The 27,759-nt window shown below is 33.9% G+C and overlaps 2 protein-coding genes across 2 annotated transcripts; both read left to right on the plus strand.

Moving 5' to 3' along the window:
* Positions 1–9,745: 9,745 nt before the first annotated feature.
* LOC115987135 (eukaryotic translation initiation factor 5B) lies at positions 9,746–27,300 on the plus strand. The gene is made up of 13 exons (XM_031110608.1): positions 9,746–9,879; positions 9,994–12,205; positions 13,857–14,422; positions 14,533–14,640; positions 14,726–14,826; positions 14,935–15,025; positions 15,113–15,223; positions 15,299–15,364; positions 17,266–17,325; positions 17,476–18,033; positions 24,012–24,131; positions 26,632–26,751; positions 26,835–27,300. The coding sequence occupies exons 2-13, from the start codon at positions 10,198–10,200 to the stop codon at positions 26,898–26,900; spliced, it is 3,975 nt and encodes a 1,324-aa protein (XP_030966468.1). The 5' UTR covers positions 9,746–9,879; positions 9,994–10,197; the 3' UTR covers positions 26,901–27,300.
* LOC115987136 lies at positions 21,233–23,451 on the plus strand. The gene is made up of 2 exons (XM_031110609.1): positions 21,233–21,253; positions 21,360–23,451. Exon 2 carries the CDS (start codon positions 21,798–21,800, stop codon positions 22,857–22,859), a length of 1,062 nt encoding a protein of 353 aa, XP_030966469.1. The 5' UTR covers positions 21,233–21,253; positions 21,360–21,797; the 3' UTR covers positions 22,860–23,451.
* Positions 27,301–27,759: the final 459 nt, after the last annotated feature.

Consider the following 27,759-nt stretch of genomic DNA (forward strand, 5'->3'; position numbering starts at 1 on the left):
AATCCACTTTTACCTTTAAAACATAATTGGCTCCCATTGGCCAACTCCATCTGCTAGGCCTCACTTAGGTGAGCTTTCAATGGTCTGAAATGTCTGACCAAAGGCAACCAATTAGAGCAAACTCCCTTTATTTCCAAAATTATGTAAAAAGCTTACCAAACTCTTTCCTAAACAAAAGCAACCTAAGCCAAAACACCAAATTGGTATCATAGGGGATAAAAGCCTCTTCCACTTCTTAAAAACTAGTCAAGAGCAACACCCCAAACTCTATATAAAACTCTCTCTTCAGCTCATAAAAGGGGGCAACCACGTTCTACCTAAGGACCTAAAACTTCAGAGCAAAAACCCATTTACACAGCCAACAATCTCACAATTCCGAAGTTTGGGGGTGGAAATATGGGTACAGTGGAACCTTCCTTTTCTTCCTCACGACCTCCCTCAATTTCCTCTTATGTATGACTGTGGGTCAAAGTTTCAGACCTGTTAAACCACATTTTCTCTATAGACCTGAAATTTCAAAGCAAAAACCCACTGAGCCAAGAGACATTCTCACAATTCTAAACCTTAGGGGTGGAAATATGGGTACAGGGGAACCTTCCCTCTCTTCCTCACGACCTTCCTCAATTTCTTCTTCTGTGTGACTGTGGGTCGAAGTTTCAGACTTGTTATGTTTTTATGCTTTTTTCTGCATTTTCATTATTAGCGTTTTGATTTTCTCTTGTCAAAACACCATTAGCATTTTGTTCATTATACATTTGGAATTTTGGGCTTGATTCTCCACAAATAAACACTTCCAAAGAACCCAAGGGGAGATTTGGGTCATTCTCGCATTTTCGGCCATTCTCGTATTTTCGGCCCTTGTAGCAAAAATGTCCCCGACACTACTATATAGTATTTAGACTAAAGTATACTCTTGGCCCTTAAAGTTTGAGATTGTTTTTATTTTGTCCTTTTTTTTGTTTTATAATTTTTATTTTGGCCTTTCATGTTTTATTTTATTTTCATTTTGACCTTCAAATGTAATTATGTTTGCTATTAGGACCTATACATTTCAAAATTATCATGTTTACCTTTCATTTTTAGCCATTTATGGAAAGAGAAGGGCTATGTCCATAATATTTTCACAACAAATCGTTAGTGATAATAACAACCTGCCACTTAAAATTTGTGGTGAAAGTGTTGTAAAAATATTGTGGACAATATTTCTTTTAGGAAAATGGATAACAATATATATATGTGTGTGAAGCTCCCTCTCATAGTGTATATGTAGACATAACATTTCTCTTGTAGGGTGTGGGAGGTATGTGTGTGAACTATGAAGCTCCCTTCTAGAATGACCATCGTGCCAACGGTGCGTGGTGGTAATTTGAATCTACTATTAAAATTAATTTTTACTCACCCGTAACAACTTGCAACTTTTTTTTCTTTTTAGAAAAAACAACTTGCAACTTAAGTTTTGTTTAGAAAGCATTTTAAAAATTATGTGGACATAACTTTTTTTTTTTTTTTTTTGGTACACTGATATAAATTAATTATGAATAAGTCTATTATGAAAAAGCTCAATCTTGTCAAAAGCCAGCAAGTCCTCCACTATAGTCAATGGGTTAACAAAAGTAACATAATCAGAAAATAGGATGACTCTAAATTTAGCTAATGCATCATCATATTGATTCGCCTCCTTGAAAATGTGTTAGACAGTTAATTTATGAAATTTCTTTAATAGGATTCTGCAATCATCAAGCAGAAACTCTAACACAAGATTATTTATAGAATAATTAGTAAGCAATAAAACAATAAGATGTTTATTTTATTTTATTTTATTTTATTTCCTTATTTTCAAAACCTTCATATCACGGTCATTATTGCACTTTACTTTTTATTCTTGCTTTGCTTGTTTTCTGGGCACATATGACACACGTATGACTATGAGACAAAAGGATATAAATAACATACACGAGACACTGTTTCTTTATATTGATTGATTTATTTATTACATAACAAAAAAAAATATTTATTAATTAAAGAATATAAAACATTAAAAGCCTTCAATCATGGTGTATATATATATATATATATATATACATAAGTTCTGTTGCATACATCAAACTTTTATTATAAAAAAATTTCGCAAACTCTCTCACAAACTCATTTCTGGAACTCATTAATAAAAAAGTTGATTACAATTTCGGTATCACGAGACTTGTCCTATATAGGCAATAATACTAGGTCAAATTACTTTTTTATACGATAAATTTTTGCCTCATTTTTTTTTTTTTTTTATAATTGTCGTGGGTTATTAATTTGCACTATTAACACCCAAATTTGAGAGAATCGTATCTATGTATCCCTTGCCATCTATTGAGAGGTGATTGCCATTACTAGTGAGGGCAAATATGTCATTATACCCAATTTTAATTTCATTTAATGCTCAGTATAAATGGTAAGGGATGCAATTTTATATATATATATATATATATATATAGTTATTATAAGATCACAACATTTAATCATTTATCACACCATTATTTTCCACTACTAATCTTTGTGGCAGATGTCACTTTTATATAAACTCAACTTTTTCTCTACTAATCACATTTAGCCACATATGAGAGTAGCAAAAAAAAAATGTGTGAAAGGGTGCGGTCTTATAATTTTTATTGGGCAAAACTTAGGTACAATACTTAGGTGCCGTTCTTTAGGTTCTCTTTTTAAGATTCTGCCATGTAGATTTTTCCTTATGAAATGAAAATGTATTTTTTAGTTAAGTAGTCATATAGTTGAATCTTAAAAGGAGAACCTAAAGAACAACACCTAAGGTATTGTACCTAAGTTTTGTTAATTTTATTATCATTTTTTTAATAAATCAACACATTGATTCAATTATCTCAAATTATAATGTTAATCGGATGAATTGATAAATTATTGTTTTCTTTTTTTAAGAAGAAGATGAATTGATAATTTGAAGGACATTTCAATATTAAAAAAAAAAAAGTACTATTACAACTACAAATTATTTTACAACATTTTTATAAACGATTGATGTGACAAGATTTTTATTAGTTTTCCTCTAAACCCACCATTAACATCATTTTTTCATTTACTAATAACCACTCACTATATCAGCAATTTGTAAATTTTTTTGTAAAGAAATTTATATTTCTAGCATTACTCAAAAAAACACTACTCATAAAATTAAAATATTAAAAAAAAAAAAAAAAACCTTATATATTGTCATAATAGCTCCTCCGTCTATTGAGGAATCCATATTTTTTATTCCCACAATTTTAAAACCGTTGGATCACCCGAGGGAGGGTGTGTGAATGACCCTTCCATCATTCATTTATTTCGTTTTAATGGTCAAAGAGTAATGAATATTGAGAAGGCTAAATGCACAATGCCCAATAAAATCAAAGAGGGAAATGTGTAGAGGAAGATCAAAGGAAATACACAATTGATGACTTGAATGAATGCATGAGCCGTATTTGCTCTCTCTTTAAATAAATAGAATTCAACGTTTGCATTGATTCTTGTTTTGTTATTATGTTAATGCTTTGAAGCCAAGGAAGGTGAAAGTATTTAAGATCCACCATAATGTTTTCAATGCTAACATTTAATATTTGTAAAACCCCTTGTGATGATGAAGTCATGACGAATTGCTTAGAATGGAAAGTTGTGTGACATACAAATACCTATAAATTAAATGTGATTTTTTTTTTTTGGGTAAAAAAAAAAGAAAGAAGAAACTAAATGCCATTGGTAGGCATTAAATGAAAAAATTCAATGCAATTCTTATGGATTTACTTTTCCATATAAAAAACAATTTCACACACTTATTGTGATCGTATATGTATGTACTATATCTTTTGTTCTTAGGGCAACGCTGAGTTGTAGGTATTTAAAGTGAGCAATCAATGCTATGGACACAAACATTAATGTCATTAAAAACCCCTGATGATGACAATGTCAATTGGTTCAGTTCATCCTTAAAGGGGAAACAGAAAAATATGAAGTGTATTATCCTGCCCTCTACATGAACTTCACCACAAGATTCACAACCTAACAACTCGGTTGCGTAAATATGCTATGCACTTTTTTTTTTTTTTTTTGTATTATATATATATATATATATACACACACACACACTTCACCACAAGATTCACAACCCAACAATTCGGTTGAGTAAATATGAAGTGTATATATATGTATATATATATATATATATCCCTTTATAGATGAGTCTAATAGATACAATTATTTGGATAGTGAAATTTGTTTTATGATAATAATCATAACTTAATTTAGCATTAAATTAGTGATCCATGACTTTTTTTTTTTTTTTTTTTGAGAATACTAAATATTTTAACACACTATTAATATCTAATACTATGTATGTTTTAATTAACGAACTTTTCTTTTTTATTAGGCAAGGTAATATTGTAGTACATATCTTAACTAGAAGAGTTAACAGTTAAGACTTTCTTTTTCGTTTACAGCTTGGTTGGAGTTTGTTTCTCTAGATATTTCTCATAAGTTTGTTAGTTAATTTACCAATTCCTTAATAAAAGTTCGATAAAATTAAAGTTTGCTAAAAAAAATAAAAATTCTTTACATTATCACACTATCTCTTAGAAAGAAAAAAGAAAAAAAAAAAAAGAAAAACAAAAACAAAATAACTAGAGTGTCTTGGTTTAATTCCCCTCACACCCCTCTCACTTACCCAAGGTAGTTATGGTGTTCTACTATCCCTTTATCGTTTGAGCCAAAATCTTTCCATTAATAACTTTTATTCACTTTTTATGTTGTACTTTTCTAATATCATCATGATTCATGAGTATAGCTATGAAATTAAAAGTTATTCATTCGTTTTGTAAAATAATAATGGAGTATGAGCTTGGCCACACAATAATGGAGTATCAGTAAAAACAAGGCATTTAAAAAAAAAGTAAAAAATTAAAAAAGATAGTTTATTTATTCATGAAAGATCTTTCAAGCACAACCAAACATTAATTTACTATAATGGAATAATGCCGAAAATTGTCACATGTAATGTAATAGAGGAAGTCCGTGAATATACTTTTATATATACACCAGTGAAAGACATCATGAATTTTCTTTATATATATTTTTTGAGATATAATATATATATTTTTAGAAAGTTTCAACCTATGACGTCAATTTTTGATAATAGCCTATCATTAGACCAAGACATCAATCAGTTTTTGGTATAGGTGGATATTGAACCCTAAATTTTATATTCAACCATCAGAGATGTTACTAGTTGAACTAACTGGAATTCATGATAAAAAATAACTAAATGAGTTATTATTACATAATTTTAGAACTCATTTTTCTGAATGATTATTATTATAAAATGCATAATTTTTTATATTTGTCCTTATATATAATATCTCTAATTAAAATTATCAATAAAAACTTTTCGAATTTTTTTTAATTCCTTATTTATTAATGAAGAGGGTGATTTGAACAAGTTTTAAATTTTGTAATAATAATTCATTTAGTTATTATTCCCGTGCTATGTACGGCTTGATGAGATATGGAATGAGTTTGATCATTCCTATTTAGTATATGTTTAATCTATACTCTAGCCAGCACAAACAATAATGAACAAAATAATTCCTCGAAACAAATTTTTTTACCTAATGATAGTCTAATTAAAAAAATCAACACACTCACAAATTAAATATAATAACCAAAACCCAAAATCAAAACATAAAAATTGAGAATTTAAAAAAAAAAAATTAAAAACTTACATAAGAGAATCAAGAACTTAAATGGGTGTCCATTGTTTTGCTTTTTTTTTTTTTTTTTTTTTTTTTTTATAATTTATTTATAGTAAACTTCCTTTGGCATAATATCCTACATGAAAATTCGGAAGTGAAGAAGAATAAATAAGATGAATTTATTAGATTAGAACATAAGCATAAGTTGCACCTTGGGGGAAAAAAGAGTAAAAAATATATATAACAATGTGGAGTGTTTTAATTTGCGTGAGATTTAATTATAGAGGTGACTTTATTGGTTAAGAGAGATTATATTGAAAATACATGGCTTAATATATATTTATATATGGTAAAATTTAAATTTCCAAAACTTAGATGATAAAATTTTATCTAAATTAAATCATTGTTAATTCTTATCCCTTAGTCAAGAGTCCTGTAGCTTAATATCCTAATAAAATATTAATTTAATAAGATGCAACTTGAGGTAAAAAAAAACAAACAAACAAAAACAAAAACATGAGTTGTGTGGGATTTAAGCTTAGAAAATTTTGATGATAGACTTTTAATTTTATTTAAATTAAAAAGTTGTTAAATGTTATCCCTTAATTTGAGAAAATACATCATAACAAATAATATATAATTAATTTAGTAATTATTTTTCTTAAAATGTTGATAATAGACTTTTAGTTAGAGTAGAAGTCAAAAGGTTTTTTTATTTTTGAGAAAACATATGTGGGTTGTTGTTTGGGATTTAAATTTAGAATTTTTTATAATAGACTTTTTTTTTTTGAATAAAATTCAAATTTGTTGAAATATTTAAGTTTAGGAAATTTTTTATGATAGAATTTTACTTTGAATAGAATTTAAATTTGTTGAAGTTTAAATGTATAAAATTAATTTACTAATTAGTTGTTCTTAAAATATTGATAACAAACTTTTAGTTGGAGTAGAAATCAAAACTTGAGTTTTTTTTTTTTTTTTTTTTTGAGAAATAAAATGTGGGGTTTTGTTTGGGATTTAAGTTTAGAATGTTTATAATAACTTTTATTTTGAATAAATTTAAATTTGTTGAAATTTAAATGGTAAAGTTTTACCTAAATTAAACAGTTGTTAAATATTATACCTTAATTTGAGGAAATATATCCTAATGAATAATATAAAATTAATTTACTAATTAGTAGGAGTAAAAAAAATTAAAAACTTACATGAGAGAACCAAGATAACAACTTTGGGTGTATTGTGTGAGATTTAATTATAGGGATTACTTTATTAATTAATAAAGATTATGTCCAAAAGTCAGAACTTAATATATATAAAGGGTTGGGTTCAAGTTACGCTTAATGTAACTCTAAACAATGTTACACCTTCTAATCCAAAAAAATAAACGTTCAAATTAAGTTTATCCCAAAAAAAAAACCATTACCGTTTAAATTAGGCTAAAAGTAAAATTATTACTATATAATAAAAAATTGATGCAATAATTATTGTTACTTTATCCAAATAAGTCATAAGAAAAAACAATTATTGTTTTTATTCCTATAAAAAAATTTATTGTTTTTATTTAAACAATAGAATTAGAGTCTCACTTAAACTTGTTTGTTAATAAGTACAAATAAATTATTGTTTTTACTTAAAAATTATTGCAATTTTGTGAAGTAACTTAGCACAACCACGACTTCTACACTTAACTTTACACTTATTGTTTTTATCTAAACAATAGAATTAGAGTCTCACTAAAACTTAAACTTGTTTGTTGACAAGAACAAATAAACTATTGTTTTTATCTACAAATTACCACAATTTAGTGAATAAATAAACTTACGAATAAACTTATATATATATATATATATATATTTATATATTCGTGGGTGTCCAGTACTTTTAAAGAACTTGACTAATAATGTTGAGTAGATCAAGTATTTTTTTTTTCTTTTTTTGAGAAGGGACAAGAGTACTTGATATATTGTCTGGCTAATAATTCTCAAAATATAATACAATGTACGTTTGAGATATTAAGGGGTGCACGAGTTTCATTGACGACCGTAAGGATGGATGAGAAAATAATTCAGTTTATAGTCAAACTTTGTAATTGTGATGGGTAGTAAAACGATCATAAAAAGTAAAAACTATAATGTTATTTATTTATTTTTTTAATTTTAAATAAAAGATTTTGGACCTAAAAATGAAGATGAACTTCTTTTGTGGGCATTGCAAGAATAATGAACTGAGTGCCAAATTTACGGGCCCAATTAAGCCCATTATTAGTTGACCCAAACTTTTAACTAAACAGCCAAGATTGGGCTTTTCTAGCCCGTTTTAACAATGAAAGGGACACATTCAAATCCTCCACAAAGAGTTGGATAAATGTTTGAAGGGATCTGAAGACAAACATACCTTAATCCTCAACTAATGTTTTTACCTACACTATTAACAAGAGGATTCTCCTGTTTCATTTTCAATTTTTGGTGTACCAAAAATTTTTTATACAATATTATTCTATGTTACCTTACCTTCTTCTTAAAAAAAAAATATATATATATATATATATATATAAATACACACGGTTATTTATATATCATTTTTAAGCATTATAATACTAAACAAAAATAAATAAATAAATAAATAAAAAAGAGCATTATTGCACGTGCAGATCGTGTGTGATGAGTCTAGTGCTTAACTATAATGAGCTTCAAGCTTTTATAATTTATCACCAGAAAGAGGATTAGAACTATAGTAACTTGGAAAAAAAATAAATAAATAAGAAGAAGAAGAAGAAGAAAAGAAGGAGGAGGGATGCCGGATATGTTGAGGTAATTGGATTTGGACCAACAATGCCCTGCTTAATTTCTGCCATTGCTTGTATTGGGTCCATTCCAAAACTAATAAGCTATGCTGCTAGCCTGCCAGCCAAAACTCAGCCCAGCCCAGCCCAGCCTAGCCGAAGCCCATAGACACACATATCTCTAGTTGAAACCATTACTTCACTTGCAAACTTAAAAACTTAAATGAGACACAAAAAACGTTTTTAATCTCTGAATTATGTATCAATTTTCAATTTGGTTAAAAAATAAAAAATAAAATAAATCCTTGCCTTGCTTGCTGTTTGGTAGCAATGTTAAAAAAAGGTATTCTACAAAATATTGAAAATTATTCTCTAGTATTTTCCCCTCTAAAAACTTGTTTGGTAATGTTATTTTATAATTTTTTATTCTTGAGTTTATTTATTTATTACAAGTTCGCCACTATTTCAACAAACTCAGCCAAACAAGTTTTTTTCAATGGGTGATAATTTAATAATTACGAGAATAGGAGATAGATGATTTGAACCATAGTCATCTCATTTAAAAACACCAAAATATTAGTGAATAAATTGACACATTAGATATATTAGTGAAAGTTTTAACATAAAAGAGAAACGTTAAGGACCAAAATAGTAATTAAACTTAAACACAACTACTAGGTGCCAAGTTGAGATTCCAAATGGGCTCACTAGACATTAAGAATAACTTGTAGAAGAAATTAAACCTACGCCCAAGCCCAAGTACAACAAAATTTATCTCATATGACTTTTAGTTTCTCTAGGTCCCGAAGAGATGGTATTACGTGTTTCGGTTACATGTATTCACCCTTTCTCGATCTATCTCAATATGAGATGATGAATACATATAACGAAAACATGATATGTTTTTCCATGCCCAACCTAACGCAGCTAGGTTAGTCAAAATGGTATAATTGCAATCGAAGTATGAAACCAAAATAATAAACAAATTTAGTCCAAGTATAATACAACTCATACCTCAAAAAATAATAATAATAATAATACAACTCATGCAATGAAACCAAAATACTAATAAACAGTTTATCAAGTATATAAAATAAACAGTTTATCAAATATATATATATATATATATATATATCAAAACAAGTATATCAAAAAAAAAAAAAAAAAAAACTAATAAACAACCCTAGACCAAGCATATATAAACGATAAATCCCTCTCTCCGTTTTGTTTTCTGTTTGTCTGGTGCCGCGATTCTCACAAGCACTACCATCTCTCTCACTCTCAGCTTTCTCTCTCTCTTCAATTCTTTACACAGTCGCCGTCGCTCCGATCCTCTCTCTTCTCGTTGCCTCGCAAGTAATCTCTCTCTGTCTCTCTCTCTCTCTCTCTCTCTCTCTCGCGCTCTGTGTTGCGATTTTCTTTAATTAACGTAATTTTTGATATTGATTAGATTGAATTTTTCTTTATCAGAGTGATGAATTTCGCAGCTTACGATAACGAATTCTGAAATTTGGGCGATTCTTGAAGCTTCTGATCTCTGATTGTTGATATATATATTTTTTTTTTCGCGGTTGTTAGGTTAGGGTTTTGAGAGATAATAGTTTGTTTGATTTTATTTTTTTCAACAAATTCGTTGAAAAAAGTGAATAAAATAGTGCTGAATCTGAATCTGAGATGGGGAGAAAGAAGCCTACAGCGCGCGGGGACGACGATAGCGTCCCTGCCGTTACGGCTGCCGCCACGGTGTCGAAATCGAGGAAGAAGGCGGTTATGATTGACGATGATGAGTATTCTATAGGGACCGAGCTCTCCGAGGAGCCTCAGGTTGTGGAGGAGAAGGTTGTGATTACTGGAAAGAAGAAGGGTAAGAAGGGAAGCGCGAAAGCGCGAAAACATGATGATGATGAGGATGAGGAGGATAGTAAGATTGATAAGGAGGAGGATGAATTAGTGAAGTCGAAAAAGGGCGGGTTTGGAATGTCCAGTTTTGGGTTGTTGGGAGATGAGGATGATGATAATGACGAGGATGAGGAAGAGGATTTAGGGAAGAATAAGAATAAGAAGGGTTCGAAGAAGAGTGGTGGTAGTTTGTTTAGTGCGTCGGCATTTGATGCTATTGATGACGATAATGAAAGTGAGGTGGTTGATGGTTCTGTTGAGGATGATGATGAGGAGGAGCAGGTAATTGCGTTTACGGGGAAGAAGAAGAAGAAGACGAAGTCATCATCGAAAAGTGGTGGTGGGAGTGTGTTTGCGGCAGTGTCTAGTTTTGATGGGCTTGATGATGAGGATGGGGATGAGAAGAAAGACGAGGATGAAGATGTTAGTGCAATTACTTTTTCGGGTAAGAAAAAGAAGTCGAAGAAGACTAGTGGTAATTCGTTTAGTGCTGTGTTGACTAATGATGAGGAGAATGATGACAATGCTTCTGTGTCTGAGCCTCCTGAAATTGCATTTTCCGGTAAAAAGAAGTCTTCTAAGAAAAAGGGTAATAGTGTTTTTACAGCTGCACCTGTACTAGAAGATGAAGATGAACCTGAACAACTGAGTGTGGCAGGAACTAGTAGTAATGTTGAAGCTGATAATTCTAAAGTTAATAAGAGTGAAGAGGTGAAGGAAACTTCGAAAAATAAGAAGAAGAAAAAGAAGAGTGGAAGGACAGCTGAAGAGGAGGATGATTTGGATAAGATTCTTGCAGAGCTAGGTGGGGGGACTTCTACATCAAAACCAGCTGCTCCTCCTCCTTCAGAGGACAAACCTGAGGTTCAGCCTGAATCAGTTGCTATTGCTGATGAGAAGGAAGGGGAAGAAGAGAATGTGGAGTCTGCTGCAGCGAAGAAGAAGAAGAAAAAGAAGGAGAAGGAAAAGGAGAAGAAGGCAGCAGCAGCAGCTGCTGCAGGGGCAAAGGATGAAAAACAGGAGGAAATAAAAGTTGAAACGATAGAGCCAAAAAAGAATGATGCAAAGAGTAAAGCAGCAGACAAGAAGGTGCCAAAACATGTTAGGGAGATGCAAGAAGCAATTGCTAGGCGAAAAGAAGCTGAGGAGAGGAAGAAAAAGGAAGAAGAGGAGAAGTTGAGGAAAGAAGAAGAGGAGCGGCGTAGGCTGGAAGAACTTGAGAGGCAAGCAGAAGAAGCTAAGCGTAGAAAGAAGGAAAAGGAAAAAGAGAAAATTCAGAGGAAGAAAGCAGAAGGAAAGTTTTTGACTACAAAGCAGAAGGAAGAAGCCCGTCGGTTGGAAGCAATTAGGAACCAGATACTTGCTGGTGCAGGGATGCCTGTCCCTTCTGCAGACACTGGTGCACAAACTAAACGACCAAAGTATCAGAATAAGAAGCAAAAACCAACTCACCATCAAGCAAATGGTACTGCCCCTGATAAGGTGGTGGAAAACTTAGAAGCCAAGGAAGAACCTCAAGATGTTCTGGCCAAGATGGACACTGTAGATTCAGAGAGAGTTGATGAGGAGTCAATTGATGTGGAGGAGAAATCTGAAATTTCTGAGGCTGTTGAAGAGAATGGAATGGAAGACGATGAGGATGAGGATGAGTGGGATGCAAAGAGCTGGGATGATGTTGCTGTTAATCTTTCTGTTAAAAGTGCATTTGCTGAAGAAGAGGCTGAGGCTGAACCTGTAAAGAAAAAAGATACAAAGGGTGCAGCACCAACTTCTCGCGATGGGGGTAAGTTATATATATTTTAACACAGCCTTTCTTAGGCCTTTTATTTTATTATTTTTTTTTCCTAATGTTCATATTGTGAACTTCTCTATTTGGTTGGAATCCTCTATCATTTCCTGCAAGGGTATGTCTACAGAGTCTTTCTTTCTAATATCTTGATTCATGCAATATGGTCATTAATGTTTCTCTTTTTCAAGCCTTGCTGAACTTTTTAGTTATAATGGTTGTGAGCACACACATCAAAATATGTTCTGCACGGAATAATGGCTGTATATATAAGTAAAATGACATCTTGAAAAAATGGAATCAAGAAATAAACATAGAAATGAGTCAAGCAGCAATATATGTTTTAAACACTTAAGGATCCTATTAAAGTTTTAAATTCAAAAGCACCAATTGGTACTTCCTCCTCCCATAATAAGGATGGAGGGTGAGGTCCTTTGTAACTTACCAACAAAAAAATAGTTTTCAACTCAAAATCCTAGAAGTGATCGTTATGCAATGCGAATGAGTTGTGGGTTATTAAATTTTTTGTCTTTGAATAAGAGTTATCTTACTCCAAAAACCAAGTAGTGCCTTGGTTAGATGATCAAGAGAAATCATCATGGAGGCTGGAGCATAGATTGAAATTCTATTGTATTTATAAAAAAAAGAAAAAGAAATGCAATGAGGTGCATGTCACTAGTTTGAATCTCTCTAATGTAGGATCTTTAGGAGTTCGCTACTAAATTAGATTTCTTGATGAGATCTTGAAGGGTTCTTGAATAGGTTTTGAATGTTTTAGGAAATTAACATTAAATCCTTTCCTAGAAGGACTAGGACTGCTAAATAACCTATTCCTTATAAATACTAGTACCACTAATAACAAAAAAAGTACTTAGAATTTCTAAACCAAATTGGAAAAGGACTCAACACAAAATCAGACTTATGAGACTTTGGTATAGCCAAGGAAAGCCCATTCCACAAAATCTAGAATTTACCAAATCACCCCTATTTTAGCAAATCTTTATTAAAACTGAACCAGCAACTTTCTAACCTAAATAAACTTAATACTAAGACTCAATAATAATTAAAATAGACTCATTAATACTAAACTTAATAATCACTCCTCCCATTGTAACTATTGAATTATTTAAAAAAAAAATAAAAAACTTGTGTGCCAAGAAGCTTTAGCTTAAAGAGCATGCCCTTCCCTTCTAAGAGCAGGATGGAGAAAGGGATTCTCTCCATTTGCTATGAAATGGAGATGATCCATTTTATGGTAAAGATTTAGTAGTTCAATCTAAAAATGAATATAAAGACACGTCAAATCAATTATCATTTCTTGTTTGGATTTATCAACCAAAAAAAAAAAAAAAAAATCAATTATTGTTTCTTGTTTGGTGGAATCAGATTTTGATGATGTGGTAACGTGCACAACTTTAGATGTATGGGAATTAGATCTCCACCATAAGCTGTTTGTTTTCTAATCAAGTGGGAGATTTATTTTTAAGGAGTATAAAGGAGTTGAATTGCCTTGCATATCTGGACTGAGCAAATGTCTGTGTAGAATTATTTCGTGGGATAACTATTGTGAGCTAGGAATTTTCTTGCTAAAGTCTGTTGTCTTTGGGATAACTATATTGTCGTTTTCTTTGGTTTTTCCAATATACAGCATCTTCTGGAACTGGCAAGCCAGCTGTTGATGCTAAGAAAACCATTCCTTCCCAGGCAGTCACGTCTCAGATTCAAAAGAGTAAACAAGAGGTTGAAGTTGCAGAAAAAAATAAGAGAAAAGATGCTGCCATGAAAAAAGAACCATCAAGTTCAGATGCTACCTCCAAAGAGAGTGAAGATAACCTTCGTTCCCCAATTTGCTGCATCATGGGCCATGTTGATACTGGTAAAACCAAGCTGCTGGATTGTATCAGAGGTACTAATGTTCAGGAGGGTGAAGCTGGAGGTATCACTCAACAGATTGGTGCAACATATTTTCCTGCTGAGAACATACGTGACAGAACCAAGGAACTGAAAGCTGATGCTAAATTGAAGGTCCCAGGTTTATTGGTTATTGATACCCCTGGACACGAATCATTTACTAATTTAAGGACTCGGGGTTCGGGTTTATGTGATATTGCAATTTTGGTTGTGGACATTATGCATGGCTTGGAGCCACAAACAATAGAATCACTTAATCTCTTAAAAATGAGGAACACAGAATTCATTGTGGCATTGAATAAGGTGAGGTTCATTATCTAATTTGTCTTTGGTGAAGCCCTCCCCCACCACCCCCCCCTCTCCCACCTCCTCTTTCCCCTTATTATTTGTTTTCTTGTTTTAAAATTCTGCAGGTGGACAGACTCTATGGGTGGAAAACATGTCGCAATGCACCAATTGTGAAGGCCATGAAGGAACAATCTAAGGATGTACAAAATGAATTCAATATGAGGCTCACTCAGGTTTTATAAACCCCTCCTTTTCTTCATTCTTGTCAATTTCACTCCTGGTTATTTCTCATTCATTTTTTTTTTTGTTGGTCGTCAGATTGTCACTCAGTTCAAGGAGCAGGGGTTAAATACTGAATTGTACTATAAAAATAAGGAAATGGGTGAAACTTTTAGCATTGTACCTACAAGTGCTATCAGGTACAACTTTTGGACTTTGGTCTTTTATTTATAGAACTTGTTTAGGCTCTTCAGCTGCAAACATGTAATGCTACAATTTTGATATTTCTTGGTTTGTGGATAATACAGTGGTGAAGGCATTCCGGATTTGTTGTTATTATTGGTTCAATGGACTCAAAAAACTATGGTTGAGAAACTTACTTACAGCAATGACATACAGGTGTGCAATCTTTCACATTATTTTCATTTGGTTGAGTGCTTCAGGATAGTAGAATGGAAACCTAATTGTGGGTAAATTGTGCTTCAGTGTACTGTGTTGGAGGTCAAGGTTATTGAAGGCCATGGGACAACAATTGACGTTGTACTAGTCAATGGTGTTCTTCATGAAGGAGATCAAATAGTTGTTTGTGGCATGCAGGTCAGCATCTAAAACATGTTTTCACTTGATGTCATGCTTGCATTAAAATTCTGACGAATGATTTTCACATTGTAGGGACCTATTGTTACTTCAATTCGAGCTTTATTGACACCCCATCCAATGAAGGAACTCCGAGTTAAGGTATGGTTTTCTCTTTTAATAATTTCCTTTATTTGGTTGTTCTTGGGTAGGAAAACTAGAACTTGGTATACTGCTGGTGAAATAATTGGTGAAGAAGTGGTAGTTGAGCTCTACATACAGAAGAGGCTTTATATTGTATCTTTCTTTAATTAAAGCTTCATATTGTGTAAGGAGATTTGTTGATCTCTCTTAAATTAAACAACTTGAAGTTAAGAAATAGCAACTGGAGTTCACACTAATATCATTGAAGGCCGAGGTCTTGAAGGTAGTGGGCAATAGTAGTGCATCAAATAGTTGGAATCTCAAAAGGAGTTGCTACTTACCTCCTATTGATGAATGTGGAATTATTTGGTACTTGTAAACTTCTGAGGTACATTGGAGGACATTAGTTCATAGCAAAGAAGGGGTTAAAGAAAACGTGGACATAAGTTAATTTGCAAAGTTCTGGTTTGTCCTGCATCAAGGAGAGTTTGGGGAGGCAATGGTGTTAGGTAGTCAGTCTCTGGCCACGTCTACTAGTGGCTTGGATGATCGTAGTGTCTTGGAGAATTATTGGTCATAGTGAGAGGCTTGCTGAGTATCAGTTAAGTGGCGGTCTAAGGCAGCATGGGAGGTTTTCAAGTTAGCTGGGATTTGGTTGTGTTCAGTGGTGCCTGCATTGTTGTGACAGGTGGATCTTCGGTGCCAATGAGGATAGGATTATTTTTTATTTTTTGTTGTGTGTGCGGGTGTCATGGTTTGGGATTGTTGAAGGTGATGGGTTTATCTAAGGCATTTTTGGCTCTGTCATTGACTGTGGACAACATATATTTTGGTTGTTATTGATGATGATGTTCACAATTCTTGCTTGAGACTGTCAATTTGGGCTAGTTGTGATCTGGATGATGGTGACATGGTGTTTGCTATCAGTTTTGCTGGGAAATTAGGAATAGTAGATGTTTTGAAGATTCTGAGAGATCTATTCCAGACCTCAAGCTTCTCTTTTTTAGAACTTTAAGGGATTGGTTGTTTGCTTTGCAAAATAAATCTTTCCCTTCTTTTATTGTTTTCCTAGACTCTTGCAATTTTTGTATTTGATTTCCTTTCCCTTGTTCACTTCCGGTGCACTTGGGTGTTCCTTTTTTATCAATACATCTTATTACTTATCAAAAAAAAAAAGTTTTGCTGGGAAATTGGATTAAGTCAAATGCTCTGATACCAAGTTGATGCAGGACAAATATTCAATGGAAAAATTGGATAAAACAATTGAACAGTAAAGAAAGAGTAGACCATATGAATCAACACCAAGCAAGAAGATCTAGAAATCATTATTCATTGCCAAACTGTTGGAAAACTTCGATATCAAATTTTATTCATCAAATCATGTCACTTATCAAAAAAGAAAAAAGTTTATTCATCAAATCACGTCCCTTACATTTCAGCAGAGCTGTTTTTAAGTAGGTTTCCACAAAAATTAAATAGGGAAAATAATGCAACCCCTAATCATTATAAAATTACATTATTAGATATTCAAATTCAAATTTGTTCTAAATATGGAAATTGAAATTCCAGTTAGCAGTAATTTTGGTATCCACATCAGAATGCATGTACCAGGGATTAAAGTTGATATGCCATGTACATGTCTATTTTTGAAGTTCATATAAAGTTGTAAACAATCTTAGATGGTACACCTAGCAATATCTGGGGGTTAAGTCACCTCCCTTCTTGCATAAAGTTTATGCTATTGACTGAAATAGGTTCAAAAATGTTCTTTCTTGTTCAGATAATTTGTATGAATAATTTAAGTTTAAGTTATGACCTATATGTATCAAAAAAAAATTGAAGTTATGACCTATGTTTTTTTAGCAAGAGGTCTGTTATGTAATGCTTTAGATGATGATTTGGTGGTGGTCCACTTTCAGGGGACTTACATACACCATAAGGAAATCAAGGCTGCAATGGGTATCAAGATCACAGCACAGGTATTTTTTTGCCCATACTGAAGTCACGATTAATCCATTCTAATTTTTAACTTTATCTACAGTTTAAATAATGCACTTACACAGTTAAAGTGAGATTTGTTGGTTTTTTTGAAAGAAGTTCCTGAATTCTTGTGTTATTTTTTATTGCAGGGCCTTGAGCATGCTATTGCTGGAACTGGTCTTTATGTTGTTGGGCCTGACGATGATTTAGATGATGTTAAGGAAGAAGCTATGGAAGATATGAATTCAGTCATGAACAGGATTGATAAGAGTGGCGAGGGAGTTTATGTACAGGCATCTACCTTAGGCTCTTTGGAAGCGTTGCTGGAGTTTTTGAAGTCCCCAGCAGTAAAAATACCTGTTAGTGGTATAGGCATAGGCCCTGTACATAAAAAGGATGTCATGAAGGCCAGTGTAATGCTTGAAAAGAGAAAGGAATATGCTGTCATCTTGGCATTTGATGTCAAAGTTACACCAGAGGCTCGGGAACTTTCAAATGAGTTGGGTGTGAAGATTTATGATGCTGATATCATTTATCACTTATTTGATCAATTTACAGCCCATATTAACGCTTTCAAAGAGGAAAAGAAGAAGGAAGCTGCTGATGATGCAGTCTTTCCATGTGTTCTGAAAATTTTACCAAATTGCATTTTCAACAAGAAGGATCCAATAGTATTGGGAGTAGATGTCCTTGAGGGCATTTTGAAGGTAATTATTTTCCAGCTTATTTGGCTTATTTTCTCTTGATTAAGGAACACTAATGTTTGTAGAGTATCATTTTTTGTCGGCACATGATATCTTCATAGGTTCTGGATAAGTCCAACATTTTAGCGTAAGACTTGTTCTCAGCCTACGTTGGTGAGAAATAAGTATATTTAATCTGTATGAGCTCCTTTTGAATCTTGTTAAAGCTGAGAAAAAGTTTGCAGTGGATTTTTTTTTTGAATACCTAACATGTAATTTAATGATATGCATTTAACTGTTCCTGAGATTAACTGTGGGCCATATGGTGACCCCTAGAATGAATTACACCAATAAAGTTTCTAAGCTGATTGCTATGTCTCTGTTAGTTATGTGCCCCAATTTGGCTGACTTTTGTCCTTTCAAGCGGAATGAGCCAGGAGAGCCATCAACTACTACTGTGAAATTTTTTGTGACTACACTGGCACTGATTTGCATGGTTCCCCTCTGGGGACACTTACAACACCATGCTTGATAGTAGGGAGAGGAGGAGAGGGAAGTGAGGAGTTTATCTCCCCTTATGTTGTTTGGTAGGAAGGAAGGAAAAGGATGGAGATGGTAAAGTTTAAATTTGATAGTTACACCTTATCTAATTTGTTTAGAATTGGGATAAAAATGTAATTTCAAAAAAATTGTTAACAAAACTCTCTCCATCTCCAATTTTGTCCACAATGTTTCTTTGTTTTTTAATTTGCTCAGTTAGAAGGGTTGACTTTAGGCCATTACAAATAGATGGCCTTACTATTATAATATGCTTCTGCAAGGTGTAGGTTATAGATTTTGTGGTTCAAGTAGCATAATTTTCAAGAAGTCTTCTACATTTTATGCATTGCCATTTATGTTGATATTGTGGGATAAAGTGTTTGAAACTCATAAGGTTCAAGTTATACATGGTTTAGCCCACGTAAGTTATACATGAGGTTCAAGTGTTGAGCCCACGCAAGTCTTTAGGCCCACTGTTCTCTCAAAAGCTAAACAGCTTGACCCAACTCTTTTCAATATCTCTAAGCCCAAACCCACTTTGGTCTGGCGGCCCAAAATAAAAGAGCTTAACTCCCTGTCTTTCTCGATTTGTGAGTCCAAACCTCCAGGGAAGTCTTCATCGCTTCCATTGGTCTTAACGTCCCAAAGCAGTTGATGTTCTGAGTTCCGATGGGGTGGGGGATGTGCCGATAATGCCATTGATGTCGGCGATGGTTGCCGCTGCTCAGTTTCACAACTTCGATAAGGTTGATGACGCTAGGTATGAGTTATCGGCGTTGTATGACTTGAATCATGCCTCCGATGTAGTCGAGGCTGAGCTTCTCGATTCCGATGTGGCCGATGAGGCCAAGAATGAGTCGGCATGCACCACAGACACGGATAGTGAAGAGGGCTTAGAGTGAGACCTCTGACTGATACTTTAGGAGCATTCCGGCAATATAGTCAAGAAATAGGGGAATTCGGAGCAGTGGGTACTTGAACTACGTGACGGAATGAGGGTTGCGGTTCCGATTTAGATATCTCTACCACGGTGTGAAGCTATCGAGGTATTGGAGGAGCAAAAACAGCTGGCCTTAGTTCCATGGGAGTCTACTGAAGCTATCAATGTGTCAACAGCTCTTATCGAAGAGGATGAAGTGCTGGTGGAGGACTGGGTTTCAAATACCTACTCGGAGGATGCTAATCAGCCTCTAACTGTTGAACCACTTGCTTCTTCTCTCCCTTTGGCTATGGCAAAACAGTCTGTTGTGGATAAGGAGAGGTTTGTGGGTGTGGATAATTCAGAGAGGCAAGTACCTTAATCAGAGTGGTTTCAAAGGAGATTCAATAATTTCGATAGTTTCCTTGGCACGTCCCTAGAGGGTTTGGAAGATCAAGCAACAGAATTTTTATTGGCTGTTGAAGTTGAATTAAAGCGGAGGGCTGAGGTGAACAAGATAACACACGGCTTTAAAAGCTCATGGGTGAAAGGTTTAAGAGAGCTGAAGGGGTTGTTCAGTTCTATTAATTATGGCTTTACCTCTGCTAGGTGAAGTGGTACGAATAGGGTTTGGGTTCTCTTTGTGACTCAATGAATTCGAAATTTCTTTCTTGGAATGTCAGAGGGCTGAATGAAGTAGAAAAGAGACTTCAGGTTCATAATTTGTTGCGTTCCTGGAAGGCTGATATTGTGTGTTTGCAGGAGACCAAACTAGAATGGATTACTAGAGGTATTGTCCAAAGTATATGGAGTTGTCCATACGTAAATTGGCTGTACCTGGGTTCTGATGGTGCTTCTAGAGGTATTTTATTGATGTGGGACAGACGGGTTGTGGAAAAGGTGGAGGAAGTGGTGGGGCATTTTTCAATTTCATGCAAGTTTAAAAATGTTGGTGACCATTTTGAGTGGGCTTTTACTGGTGTATATGGACCAAATTTAAACAAAAGGTGTAGGTTGATGTGGGAGGAACTAATCGGGCTGATTAGTTGGTGGGATTTGCCATGGTGCATAGGAGGTGACTTTAATATCATCCGTTTCCCTTCTGAGTGACTGGGGGCTGCTTGCTTTTCCCTTGCTTGATGGATATTCCCATGGCAGGGGGCCTTTACACCTAGTCCAATTCTTCATCAGCTTCTCTTCTAGATCAGTTTCTTTTCTCCCCGCTATTGGCAAATCACTTCACTCAGTTTACACAAAAAAGGATGTCTAGAGTACTTTCAGATCATTTTCCTATTTTGTCGGAGGGTGGAAGTCAGCGAAGAGGTAGAATTCCTTTCCGTTTTGAAAATATGTGGTTGAGGTTGGAGAATTTTGTCGATAAAGTGAAGACATGGTGGGCTTCCTATTTGTTCCAAGGAACCCCAAGTTTTATACTAGCTAAGAAGTTGGCTGCCTTGAAGTTGGATTTAAAAAAGTGGAACGAGACGGAGTTTGGCAATGTAACGTTTAAGAAGCAGGACCTTTGGAGCAAGTCAAATGTTTTAGATGCTAAAGAGGAGACCCATAGATTAACAGCTGAGGAGAAGTTAGTACAAGTTAATCTTCATACAGATATTGAAAAGTTGACTCTTTCAGAAGAGATTAGTTGGAGACAAAAGTCTAGGGTGTTGCATTTGAAGGAAGGGGACACCAATACCAGATTCTTTCATAGAATGACTAATTCTGATAGAAAAAATAATGGTATTGAAAGCCTAATGGTTAATGGTACCTTGTCTTCTAACCAGGGTATGATTGCAGACTGCATTACTCATGAATTTGTATTTTGAGCACCAAGTTGTTCGGCCTTTTCTAGATGTGTTAGTTTTTCCAATGATATCCGGTGATAATGCAGACTGGTGAGAGAGACCTTTTGAAGATGCAGAAATCTTTGATGTTGTTCAGAGTTTTCATGGTGATAAATCTCCTGGTCCAAATGGCTTTTCTATGGCATTTTTCCAAACTTGCTGGGGGATTGTCAAGCCTAATCTTATGGTTGTATTTCACCACTTTTTTGCTAAAGGTCAGTTTGAGAAAAGCTTAAACGCTACTTTATTACTCTCATCCCTAAAAAACATGTAGCAAGTGAGATTAGGGATTTCCGGCCCATTAGTCTTGGTTGGTGGGGGGGGGGGGTGTTTATAAAATTATTGCTAAAGTCTTGGCTAACTGACTTCACATGGTTATGGGGGATATAATCCCAGCATCTCAGAATGCTTTTGTGAGGGATAGATAGATCCTTGACTCTGTTCTTATTGCTAATGAATGTCTTGATAGTAGATTGAAGTCTGGGATGCCGAGGCTGATTTGTAAAGTGGATGTTGAGAAGGCTTTTGACCATGTAAATTGGAGTTTTCTATTCCAAATGTTAGAAAGAAGTGGGTTCTCAGCCAAGTGGAGACAATGGATTTTCTTTTGCCTATCTATTGTCCGCTTCTCTATCTTGATTAATGGTTCTCCTTGTGGGTTTTTTGGTAGCTCTAGAGGTTTGAGACAAGGTGACTGGGAAGAATGTTGGATAAAGCAGTTCATAAAGGCCGCTTGTCAGGATTTACTGTGGGTAACTCGGAGGGAAGATCCTTGGCAGTGTCTCATCTCCTTTTCGCGAATGACACTTATTTTTTGTGATGCTGATCTAGACCAGATTTTGATTCTCCATATGATTCTTATTTGGTTTGAGGCAGTGTTGGGGCTAAAGATTAATCTGGGCAAGTTTGAATTGGTTCTGGTTGGAGTAGTGTGTAATATTGATTTATTGCTAAATGTCCTTGGCTGCAAGCAGGGCTCTCTGCCAATGAAATATCTGGGTCTTCCTTTGGGTGCTAATTTCAAGGATAAGACTATATGGAATCCGATTCTAGAGAAAATGGAAAGGAAATTGGCGCGTTGGAAACGCTTGTATTTATCAAAGGGAGGTAGAGTCACTCTAATCAAAAGCACCCTTTCTAATTTACCCACTTACTTTCTATCTCTATTTCCTATACCTGCTAGTGTGGCTAACCGAATTGAGAAGCTTCAGTGGATTTTCTTATGGGGCGGTTTTGGTGATGAACCTAAAATTCATTTGGTTAAATGGGCTACTGTATGCATTCCTATTTCTTCGGGTGGATTAGGGATAAGGAAGATAAGACTTTTCAATATAGCTCTACTTGGGAAGTGGTTATGGAGATTTGGGATTGAGAGGGATGCCCTTTGGAGACAAGTGATAGAGTTGAAATATGGATGTCTGTGGGGGGATGGTGTACCAGATCTGTTAATGGTCCTTACGGTGTTGGTTTATGGAAGAGTATCAGTCAGGGATGGCCTTCTTTCTCACGCCATATTCTGTATGATATTGGTGATGGGTCCAAGGTGAAGTTTTGGCAAGACTATTGGTGTGGAGAGACACCTCTTGCAGTTAGCTACCCTTCGGTTTTCCTTGGAGAAGTATTTGGAAGCAGAAGATTCCCTCTAGAGTAGCTTTCTTTGTATGGTCTACTGCCTTTGGGAAATGCTTCACGATTGATAATTTGCGAAAAAGGAAGGTGTGGATTTTGGATTGGTGCTACATGTGCAAGAGTAATGGTGAATCGGTTGACTATCTCTTCCTTCATTGTCCCGTTGCTATGGATCTATGGTCTATGGTTTTGGGTTTATTTAGAGTGTCTTGGGTTATGCCACATACTGTTTTGGGGCTGTTAGGGTGTTGGCAAGGCAGCTTTGGTTGTCAACGAAATGGTTGTATATGGTCCATCGTTCCTCATGGCTTACTATGGTGTCTTTGGAGGGAGAGAAATAGTCGTTGTTTTGAAGATATTGAGAGATCTATTCCGGACCTCAAGCTATTCTTTTTTAGAACTTTGTTGGATTGATTGTTTGCTTTGCAAAACCAATCATTCCCTTCTTTTATTGATTTCCTAGATTCCTGCAATTATTGTTTTTGATTTGTTGTCCCCTTGTTCACTCCCTGTGTACTAGGGTGTTTCCTTTTTGACATCAATATATTTTATTACTTATCAAAAAAAAAAAAAAGTTATGCATGGTGTAGTACTTGTCAATGTTGCACCACTTAAATAGCTTTCTATTGGATGTGATGTTTGAAAAAACTACTGTTTGATTACATTATCTCTTCATACCATCATACCTTTCATGAGGTTCAAGTTTTTTTGTATTTCAGAATTTTATGCAAAACATGAGTTAATGGATCAAATAGTAAATAACATTTGATTGTTACAATATTTAGCGTGCGTATTATAGAACGAAGAGAACATGTAATTCTATGGTGGAATTTCAAAATATGAATCTAATAAAAAGTTATTAAAGTGATGTAACATGAATAAAGAGTTATACCAGGAGTTTCTTGCTCCTTATATATAGATACAAAATAATACTTCTTTTTTGGAGACTGGGGGCTATTTGGTGGGATTGGATAATGCTTATTTTGAAATGGTACTAGAGAGATTGTATCCTACATAAAGTACTTGTTTATATATTTGTACACATCTAACGCAATCTGCTTTCTCCACAGATTGGGACTCCACTCTGTATTCCTCAGAGGGATTTTATTGATATTGGGCGAGTTGCGTCTATTGAAAATAACCATAAAGCTGTTGATCTTGCAAAGAGAGGGCTGAAAGTTGCAATTAAGGTATGTGTTAGAAACTCTGATGCTGTACTAAAATGGCATTAGTGATAATGTATTATTAGTGTCATTAAAATGATACATGAAAAAAGTGCTGTTTATTAGTATTATTAAACGAAAGCTCATTGGCCAAAATTATCCAAATATAGGCAGACATAAAATGGTATAATTGATAATTTTTGTACTCGATAGTCACTCCTTTGCTTGGTATTGTTGTCATTTTTCCTTACTGAGATTACTCAATATTCATAATACCTTATCTATTTTCCTGGTTCTGCATACTGTTATTTCTCCATGAGCTTTCCTCCCCCCCGCCCCCCCTGTGGGCGGAATACGCCTCCACGTGCTTGATGTAATGATGAGTTTGGAGTTTTTCTTTTTAGATTTTAAAAGGTTTTTGCTGTCAACTCCTTGAGCACCTGTTTAGGTGCTGATATATGGGTGACTCTATTGATTGGTTCTGGGTGACATTTAATAAATGGATTAGGAACAATTATACACATTTATGAAGAAATGAATTATTACCAGGAATATACTATCAATTATCAAAGAATGAAATGGGTAAAATGATTAGCATATCCTTTATGTTGCATTTGGAGTTTGGCTATCTGGATTTAAAATCAAGGGATTTCAATAATAATTATTAGTATAAATTGCTTGATATTAATTTAACAACACATGATGATGCTTATTTGAATAAAATTTACATTACTACACATGATGAAATGGCTTTGGTGATTTTGCTCAAACAAAATGTTTGTGACATTATGGGATTGAAATGGCATTTTACACCTAGTTACTTCAAATCCACGTATTAATAAAAGTAAAATCCATCCATAAATTTCATCCAAAAAAAATTGTCATTTCATACATTTTTATTGGGTAGAATTAAGGCATTTAAACTTAAAAATTAAGATCCATATTGTTGTAAATATGTCTATCCAAATGGACCATTTGGTTATTTTGCATTTAACACTACTGTCTTAAGGTTTGGACAATATATGTTGTCTTTAAAAATTGCGTGAGTCATGACTTATGTAGATAATCCTCTACAGATTACTTGAATGGTACAATTCATGAATTTTCACTTTCAGTAATGTTATTGCTATATTTTTTCAAAACAACTTTTTGTTTTTCACTCTTCTTAGACCCCCTTCTCTTTTTTCTGCGGGTGCTATTGCTGATTGCAGCCAAATTTAGCTGTCTTTATGTATCTTATGGATAATATTATATATTTGTAAATCCCTGTGATTCTGCCTGTTGTAATATGTCAAATAACAACTTTTTTTTTGACAAATTTCCAAGACATTTCCTTTATCTCAATATAATGAAAATATTAAGGTTGGACCTAGTTGGTACTACAATGTATAGGTTAATTTTTGGAGATAGATGATAAGATTTTGAAGGAAATGGCATTGGCAATGATCCTTCTCAACTGAAAAATTGAATTTAACTTTGTTCTGGTTTTCTGATCATGGCTTCCAATCTAATTTGATGCTTATTGTTTTGGCTGTGCATTTTCCTTAACACATTTAAGTGTTGCAATTTTTTTGTTACTGTTTATATTCTCACCAAGCACATGCTGTTTGTCATGCCATTTAACACATTAACTAGCATGTAACATGAGCAATGCTTGGATTCTATTTTGTTAGACATATATAAATTTTGAAAGTTTTATTTATTTATTTTTTATTTTATTATTTTTTTTATGCCAATAGCTAAGAAAAATTTATTTTCCATTGCTTTCATCAAAATAAGATAATGTGAAGTATTTAAACAATTCTTGAGCGATATTGCTATATATTATCAGATAATTCTCATGTTTGCGTATCTTTAACATCTCTCATATATAATATTACCACTCTTAACCTAACCAACCGAAATTAACAACAGTAACCTAGTAGTTCGTTTCAAATGTCAACTAACCCCATCATTACAGGCTCAGTACCACTAAGCATGGTCATCTCTCATGTTTTTACAGCAACATGGCAATACCACCAATATTAAAAACAACCTATCACCAAATAACACCTATCAATTTTGAGCTATAATAAGCTTGACCTTTTACTTCAATACTTCACTGTACTCAATATTATCAAATGGTTCTGTGTTTGGCTGCTATGAGAGTTTGAATCCTAATTACAGCTAACTTGAACACCAAATTTAGAAAGATAACAGATTGATTATTTGGTAAAAGAAACGTATCCGACATGTGGCGGAACCTTGTACCTTTCTAGCCTAAGGTTTCCATTTTTATTATTTATAATAATAATGATGAAAATAATATAGTTTAGATACCATGGTATCTTCCATCTTTAGGACTCGAAGAACATCCTGCTTGACCCCTATTCAACATATTTGTCTGTGCTGCTGTTTCTCCCTATAGGGGAGGGATATTTTCAGTCTTCAAACTATAGTTGGCAATCTAGCCCTCAAGGAAATTTGTCATTCAATTTTACCTCATTGGATACTGGCTTATTGTTTCCTATTGTTTGTGCTTATACAGATAGTTGGCACCAATTCTGAGGAGCAGCAAAAAATGTTTGGTAGGCATTTTGAGATTGAAGATGAGCTTGTCAGCCACATCTCTAGGAGGTCAATTGATGTACTTAAAGCTAATTACAGGGTGAGTAATTGAATCCCTCACAATTTCCTGTTCTTAATGGATCACATTGCAATGTGTTCCGTATTGTAACTTTTAATATGCAGGAAGAACTGAACATTGAAGAATGGAAGCTGGTTGTGAAATTGAAGAATCTTTTCAAGATACAATGAGGATGCATCAGTTAGGGCAGAAATGCTAGGTGGAATCTTCGGCAGTTCTTGTATTGGATGAATTCTGAAACGAATGGTCTATGGTCTATGGTCAATGGCCGATACAGGTTGGAACACTCAGGAATTTTAACTGGTATGTTTCAAGGGTTTTATGCATACTGGTTCGGTGACTGGTACAAAATTTTCGACAATACTGGCCAATACAGTACGATTTTGATGACTTCAGAGGAAAGGCCATGGAGAGGGTTGTGCTTCCCGTGGTATGGTTGTAGTTTTTAAGCAAGTGAGATATACTTAAGAGGGATTTTAATGGAAGTTGGGGTATTTTAATAATAAAAATATGATATGTTAAATTTTATTCATTAATTGAAAAGTGAAAATTGACACCGATATCTTCTCATCCTCCTACTCAATATAGTCATCACGAAAAGAGGTAATTGAGTTTATAAGCTTGAGTTATAAAGATTGGTGTTTTTTTTTTTTTTTTTTTTTTTTTTTTTTTTTTTTGTATAAGTTGCAAAATAAATTTAAAGTCCAGGACTTTGAGATCACAAAAGAAGTCTTTTAATTGGTTTCAAGTCTTTGTATAACTTGGAGGAGAGGTGGTGTTTTCCTCTTTGAGGATGCAGTGACGCAAAATTTTTTATGTAGATTTTTAGGGAACTGGTAATAAAGTATTTATGTAAGATTCTAAATTCTTTTCTAAACAATTCAAGGGTCACGATATGGAAATTCAAAAAATATGGAGATAGAGACATATATATGAAAATAAAAAGTTTCAGGTATTTTGGCTGAAATGAATATAAACACATTTTGGGAGTAGAGATAGATATAGAAATTCAAAAAGTAAGGGATAATA

The sequence above is a fragment of the Quercus lobata genome, chromosome 4 (genome assembly GCF_001633185.2).
Source record: "Quercus lobata isolate SW786 chromosome 4, ValleyOak3.0 Primary Assembly, whole genome shotgun sequence".
Classification (NCBI taxonomy): domain Eukaryota; kingdom Viridiplantae; phylum Streptophyta; class Magnoliopsida; order Fagales; family Fagaceae; genus Quercus; species Quercus lobata.

What these genes read in the sequence shown, in the direction of transcription:
- LOC115987135 (XM_031110608.1), top strand. Translation starts at nt 10,198, where the DNA reads ATGGGGAGAAAGAAGCCTACAGCGCGCGGGGACGACGATAGCGTCCCT. An exon ending in TCATTGTGGCATTGAATAAG is followed by an intron (nt 14,423 to 14,532) that starts GTGAGGTTCATT and finishes AAAATTCTGCAG; the next exon opens with GTGGACAGACTCTATGGGTG. An exon ending in GTACCTACAAGTGCTATCAG is followed by an intron (nt 14,827 to 14,934) that starts GTACAACTTTTG and finishes TGGATAATACAG; the next exon opens with TGGTGAAGGCATTCCGGATT.
- LOC115987136 (XM_031110609.1), top strand. Translation starts at nt 21,798, where the DNA reads ATGCCGAGGCTGATTTGTAAAGTGGATGTTGAGAAGGCTTTTGACCAT.